The sequence below is a fragment of the Penaeus chinensis genome, chromosome 5 (genome assembly GCF_019202785.1).
Source record: "Penaeus chinensis breed Huanghai No. 1 chromosome 5, ASM1920278v2, whole genome shotgun sequence".
NCBI lineage: Eukaryota > Metazoa > Arthropoda > Malacostraca > Decapoda > Penaeidae > Penaeus > Penaeus chinensis.
The window spans coordinates 27,725,266-27,732,291 of NC_061823.1; the positions used below are offsets into that span (position 1 = coordinate 27,725,266).

A 7,026-nucleotide genomic window follows, 5' to 3' on the forward strand; every position below is an offset into this window, starting at 1 on the left:
CTTGCCATTTGAGATCTTAAAGGGTGATATCTGCTCTGCAAACATACATCATTGCAGTGACACCAGACTTCTTCATTAATACGTTCCGAACCAGCGTTACCAACTGTCATATGTTGGGCGAGCAGTACAAGAGGCCAAAGAAGACGAGGGAAAGGAAGTGAGAGAGACTGAACCAAAGAAAGCTCGACTAGAATGAGAATACAACACGCACATCATCTTCATTATCTGTAGTAACGGGTTCTTTGAAGAGTTTGATGGCAGTGACTGAGGTCTGATTTTTCTTTACTTCTGTGTGTTGATTGAATTGTGCTATCTTAAACTACTGCAATGAACAGGATCTGTTGTCGGGGGTCGACGAGTTGCAAAGAGTCACACACAGAGACCCATGCGTGTGAATGATCGTGTTTTGATTAATAGTTATATAATTTGGAGTTTGCAGATTTGCAAAATGAAAGAAAAATAAGTCACAAATAATGTTCCTTGATTATAATAACTTCAGTATCAAGATTTTAAATTCTTGTGAAAATTATGAATTGTAGTAATGACTTGCAAAAATGGAGTCCTACTACTTTTGATAAATTAGATTTAGCTCGCACCTGGCGGTATATCGTTTGTGAATCAGTCTCTTAGAAACTATGAATAAAAATTATAGTAATGCCGAATCGTATATATGAAGAATCGTGAATAGACCACCTCTCATCCGGTCCTAATTTATTCACTCAAAAATATCACAACGCCACAGAATAGTACAGAAGAGAAAAATACAGAGAAAACATTAAATAATTCATATACAACAGAGGGAATCGCGTCTATAAAAATACATCTAGTAAATATCATAAAGCTATTTTTTATTTCGCCAATCACATCATTATTTAATATTTGAACCACTGCATGTGGTCCCCGATGCTGAACGTTCCTGGGGCTACCTATACTTTTTGGTACTTCATGAAAATACTTCCAGGTTTGGAGGAGCGGTTCGAAACCTTTTTGGCTTCTAGATTAAAAACTAGATATCACTTTTAGCTCTCTCCAGACTGAAAAGTAATGTCATGCCAGCGCCGGTCAAATATCCCGAAATAAAGATGAAACTTTATTCAACAAAGCATAATCAAATCCCTTCAAGTTTTCACTTTTCAATGCATGGAACAGGTAGTGTATCGAGGACCACGATAGTTGCATTCTTTTCCAACTCTCGGAAAAATGGATGGTCGCTAGGCGACTGATGACATCACGAAAGTTGCACATCACTCACTCGGGCATTCACAACGGCTTGTTATTTATAACTAACAACGCAGAACATAATGGAGGAATGTAGTAAGTATTAGGCCTCGACACTTATAATACAAAGCTGTGTTAATTTTCTGTCTTATCAATGAATCATCTAGTGTCTGGTGCGTCTGCAATGCACAGTTCGCAGACTTTGGCACGAGTCTTACACGCTGTCGGGTTCGGGGTCGGATGAAAGGTACCAAGAGGCGTTTTCGTCTCGCGAGGAGAGACTCTTGATTGATTTCCTTGCTCTTGCACCGTTTTGCTTTCACGGGTCACCTGCTGCTGAACCGCGATTTCCCTTTGTTGTTCCACCTCGCTCCTCCAAGGTGTATGACACCCAAGCTAAGCACAACGGAACGTACGGCGGAACGGGTTTCACTCGAGTCCATTCGCGGGCAAACACTGCGTGATCAATTCATTATTACGGTTTCTTGTGGTAAACACAATACCGAGGCAGTCCTGTCTGTCCGTGACTAGTTCAGGCCCTCCCGCCCACCTCCATCCCGACGCTCCCCTTCGCTGGCCACTCTCACCGGGTGTCACCTGCACTTCCTAGTGTTCGTGTGTAAATCCATCATAACGATCTCTTTTTCAGCGTTTGGGCTCAATCCTCTAATAAGACAGGTGCACACAATGTATTTTTTTTTTTACAAGTGTTCATCCATATCGCCATAGAGATTTACCCATCAATACAGAGAATATATGTATCCATACACGCAAGATGTGCATCATGACAAACATAGAGCGTTTATAAATGTACATGCATGTACACGCCGCAGACACGCACACAGCACCGTGAGCGAAGACAGGGTCCTTGTAATGCGAGAGATGGGCTGTCCCTTCTCCGTCCGCCGCTGTGTCATGTGTCGCGGGCAGGAGAAATGGGCGGGGAATTTGCAGGCGTGGCTTCAAGTGGGCACGTCTTCAGTGGGCAGGAAAAGGTCCTCAGCCTGTGGTGAGGTCAAGACGGCCGCCGCCTACACCTTCCTCCTCCGAGTCCTCCAGGATATCCTCATCCTCTTCCTCCTCCTCCATGGGCTTGGACGTTCCTTCAGGAGAGGTCGAAGACGCTGATGAACACTTTTCCGACGCGCCGCTCCCTCCGCCGCCTCCGCCGCTCCCTCCCGATGCGCCCCCTTCTCCGGCGCCCCCGCTGCCGTCGCCGCCTCCGCCCTCGCCCTCGTCCTCTTGCTGGATCCGCTTCTCCTTCGTCCGTCTGTTCTGGAACCATACTTTCACCTGCGAACGGACACGGACTTCGGTTACTGATAATTCACATGTTATTGGTGCTTCGTTTGTCTTACCGATACTACGATTGTAATCGTTACCAACATTATCGCTGAATTCCTGCTACCTACTATGATTATTAATACTATATCCATCGTTATTACTATTGTTGTCATAATTACTGTTATTATCATTAGCATTATTATTGACAGTTGCATTTGAAGAATTAATGTATACAACTATTGGCTTTATAATAAAATCACCATTATCACTGTCAATGCTATTTTACACATCTTTACTTTTACCGTTATTATTGCTGTTTATGTTGTTCTTCTTATTGTTATTGTTGTTATTATTAATATTGATAGTATCATGTTTTTATAATTGCTACCATTACTATAGTTATTGTTATTACTACTATCATGATTATTATTACTATGATTATGATAATCATTATTATTATCATTATCATTATTATTATTATTATTATCATTATTATTACTATTATTATCATTATTATTATTATTATCATTACTATTATTATTATTATTATTATTATTATTATTATTATTATTATTATTATTATTATTATTATTATTATCAACATAGTAATCATTATTATTATCATTAATTTTATTATTATTATTATTATTATTATTATTATTATTATTATTATTATTATCATTATTATTATTATCATTATCATTATCATTATTACTCTTGTTATTGCTATTACTATTACTATTATCCTCCTCATTATCATTCTTATTATCGTTATTATTATAATAATAATAATAATTATTATTATCATTATTATTATTATTATCATTATTAGCATCATTGTCATTATCATTATCATTGTTATTATTATTATCATTATTATCATTATTATTATTATCGTTATTATTATTATCCTTATCGTATTATTAGTAGCATTACCAATATTGCTACAACTATTACAGCATAATGAATCCAATATCATAGTCGTGGCAGTAAAGTGATCATAATAATAATAATGATAATGATGATAATATTGATAATGCTGATTTTATTAATAATAGTAATAATAAAAATAATAATAATAATAATAATAATAATAATAATAATAATAATAGTAATAATACTAATGATAATAATAATGATAATAGTAATGGTAATAAAAATAATAATAACAATGATGATGATGATGATGATGATAATAGTAATAATGATGGTGATGATGATGATGATGATGATGATGATGATAGTAATAATGATGGTGATGATGATGATGATGATGATGATGATGATGATGATGATGATGATGATGATGATAACAGCAACAAGAATAATAATACTAGTAATAATAATGACAATATTAATAATAATATCAATAACAATAATAAATAATGATAATAATAAAGAATGATAATAATAATAATAGTAATCATAATAATAATAATAATAATAATAATAATAATAATAATAATAACAATAATAATAACAACAACAACAGCAATAATAATAATAATGATAACAGCAACAATAACAACAACAACTAAAACAACAACAATAATAATAATAACAATAATTATAACAATAATCGTTATCCACGTATCTTTATCATTATTATTTTAACAATAATAAGTATCATTGCTATAACCAGCATTATCAAAATCATCGTTATCCTTATGAATATCTTATTCATGTTTACTGAGATTTTTATGGCCGTTACCAATATGACCTTATTATCTTATTATTATGATGTTAATAATGAGTCAGTATAGTGATACTAGTAATAATGATAACAATAATAACGACGATGATTTTGCCTAGAATTAAAAGGGCAGAACCCATATGTTATAGATCCTACGTGCAGGATGTGTATACTGCAGTATAAAGCACACACACACACACACACACACACACACACACACACACACACACACACACACACACACACACACACTCCCACACACACACACACGCGCGCACGCACTCCCACACACACACACACGCGCGCACGCACTCCCACACACACACACACACGCACGTACACCCACACACACACACACTGATCCAAGCCAAGGCAAGTCGAGAACATTAAGAACCTGACCTGTGTTTCGGAAAGATTTAGCGACTGGGCGAGCTGCTTCCTCTCGGCGCCCACCACGTACTGGTTCTTCTCGAAGGCTTGCTCGAGCTTGAGGAGCTGGCTCGGGCTGAACGCCGTCCGGATCCTCTTGGGCTTCCGGAAGGGCTGCAGGAGGTAAGCCAGCTGCTCGGGACCTGCGACAAGATGGGGAATCTATTAAAATCCTTAAGGTACATTGCCATTATTGATTATACTATTATCTCTTTTATATTGGACTAAAAGGATGAAAAAAACACGTCTTCATCTGGATAGAAAGATGGTAATAGCGTCAACAAATTTTCGGAATGGACAGCTATACTTAGCAGAGCTCACCAACCGGCCGCGTGAGCCTCCCGCCGCTCATCCAAGACCAATAACCCATTAACTTTCGCATCCAATCAGAGCGCGTCCAGCCGGCAGCAGCGGCGGGAACGAGCCTCTCTCCCTCCTCGCTGTGATTCGCCACTACAATACCCCGGCGATAAAGATGGCTAAGATACTATATCCTTCCGCGCGCCTATTTACCATGGAGATTAAACCCGTAGTCATATGTATCCAATTTAGGATATCATGATGAGAAAAGCTCGGTTCTAGAAATTATTGCAGTGGCACTTACGAGTGTTGCCAGAGCGCGGCCACCCGAGCTCACCGGGTCTCCAGCCGCTGATCTCAATACTGTTGGGGCGGAGAAACCCTTCCTAAATCTCTCATAATGTGCATAAGAGGTTCAATCCTCTGATAAGCGAATTGAAACGTGTCATATGATTAAAGAACCAACCGCTACCGCTCCCAAGGGTCACGGGGCTACGGTTCGAGGGTGGGATTTTCGGCCGTAGGGGATCGAGGAGGATGGGGCTGTGATTCTCGAGCCACTTCAGTTTCAGGGCATGAAGGAGGGTATTATAACTCTTAGCCGGCACGAGGACCTCTCTCATGAAGGGCTGTCAAACCAGGCCGATTCCGCCTCGGTTTAGTTGGGCGTGTGATGTTTTATTAGCGTGTTTATTAATCAGCCGAGCGGGAAAAGGAAAGGATTGTGGAAGAAATGCGAGGCGGGAAAGGGGCGCATCGCTCGAGGAGACGCGAACTCCAAGATTTTTATCACGAGTGAAAATGAGCTTGTGATAATCCAATGCTTTCCGAAAAAAAAAAAAAAAAAAAAATCATGTAAAACTATATTTCGGTAAAGACGCAATACACTTTTTTTTTTTTTTTTTTAACAGATTTAGTTTATTGAAGTGAAACAATGTAGAATATATACCATCTAAAAAACTACAGGCAGAACAGAAACTTGTGCGATTCTATCCACATTACGTACATATAATATCGTATATATAATTTTACAATTACTAATGAAAAGCGTCTTCGGAACCAACGGAGTTTGAAGTGATGCACGGGGGAAAAAAAACGGAAAAAATACCCGCACGCAAGATCTGATCCTCTAGTTTTCAAGGCGAAAAAGCTTTCACGAACGATTCCTTCGATGATATGCGTCGTTCTTGAGAATTTATCGCTTATATTTATGACCCTATAACTTGACTTGATTAATGAAGCGCGATCCAAGCCTTTGGCCTCTCTCTACAGCGTTCATTGGCGCATATTTCGCACGCTCGACTGAAAGAGAGAACGAAAGGAGATAATAGTAAAGAAGCTAAGGAAAGACGGAGAGGAGTTAACATAATAAAAGGAAAAATCGCCATGTCATTGTTGTGAGGCTTGTCAGTTGCAAGAGTTGTCTGACAGATGAACGTTACATTGCGAGGACGTGGTATCATAACAGGCAACCCTTTGTTTACCTTCTGCGGCAGGGGCTCTTGAGACCAGGGCTACCAACTGTTACCCTTTCTACAGACTCGGTGAAGATGATATCCGGGAATTAAAGCCCTTAATGTTTAATCGACGTTTCATCTCGGTTGAAAATCAAATATTGCCTAAATCTGTGATATTTGGTTCCTGAGAAGCGGAGAGGAATAGAAAGCATCACACAAAATCGAATGTTAACTTCTCTTCACACCATCAACAGTTTGACTATTGGCAACACTAGTCCAAAGAGAAGATTCATAGCAGAAAAGTAGTAACTACTATATTCATAAGGCTTATCTACCTGTTACCTAATAGCTAGCGATTCAACCCTCACGTCCTCTGCTCTAGCCATTAACTCAGCCCCGCCTCTTAAAATATCTAGCGTTCCATGGGTGGAGTGCTAATGATATGCATAAGTGAAATGCGTTCTGTGATCCCTAATGACGTTGATGACGAGTTCGAAGATGAAGAGCGAGGGAAAGCGGAGGGAAGGAGGGAAAACGAGAAGAGAGTAGGGATTATAAGCGGCAAGACAAGTAGGAAGAAAAAAAGACAAAACTTAAGAGATGAAATAGATACTCTTGAAGAAAAAAAAAAAAAAAAAAAAAAAC

General features: G+C 38.6%; 1 protein-coding gene across 1 annotated transcript in view; it reads right to left on the reverse strand.

Annotated features, from left to right (window-relative positions):
• Nucleotides 1–696: 696 nt before the first annotated feature.
• Nucleotides 697–7,026, reverse strand: part of LOC125026005 (homeotic protein empty spiracles-like) — a 38,477-nt gene continuing 32,147 nt past the window's right edge. The window contains exons 2-3 of the mRNA XM_047614375.1: nt 4,595–4,767; nt 697–2,511 (exon numbers count right to left, since the gene is read on the reverse strand). Of these exons, the coding sequence (XP_047470331.1) occupies nt 2,218–2,511; nt 4,595–4,767 (467 nt within the window). The 3' untranslated portion in view covers nt 697–2,217. The remainder of the gene's footprint in view (nt 2,512–4,594; nt 4,768–7,026) is intronic.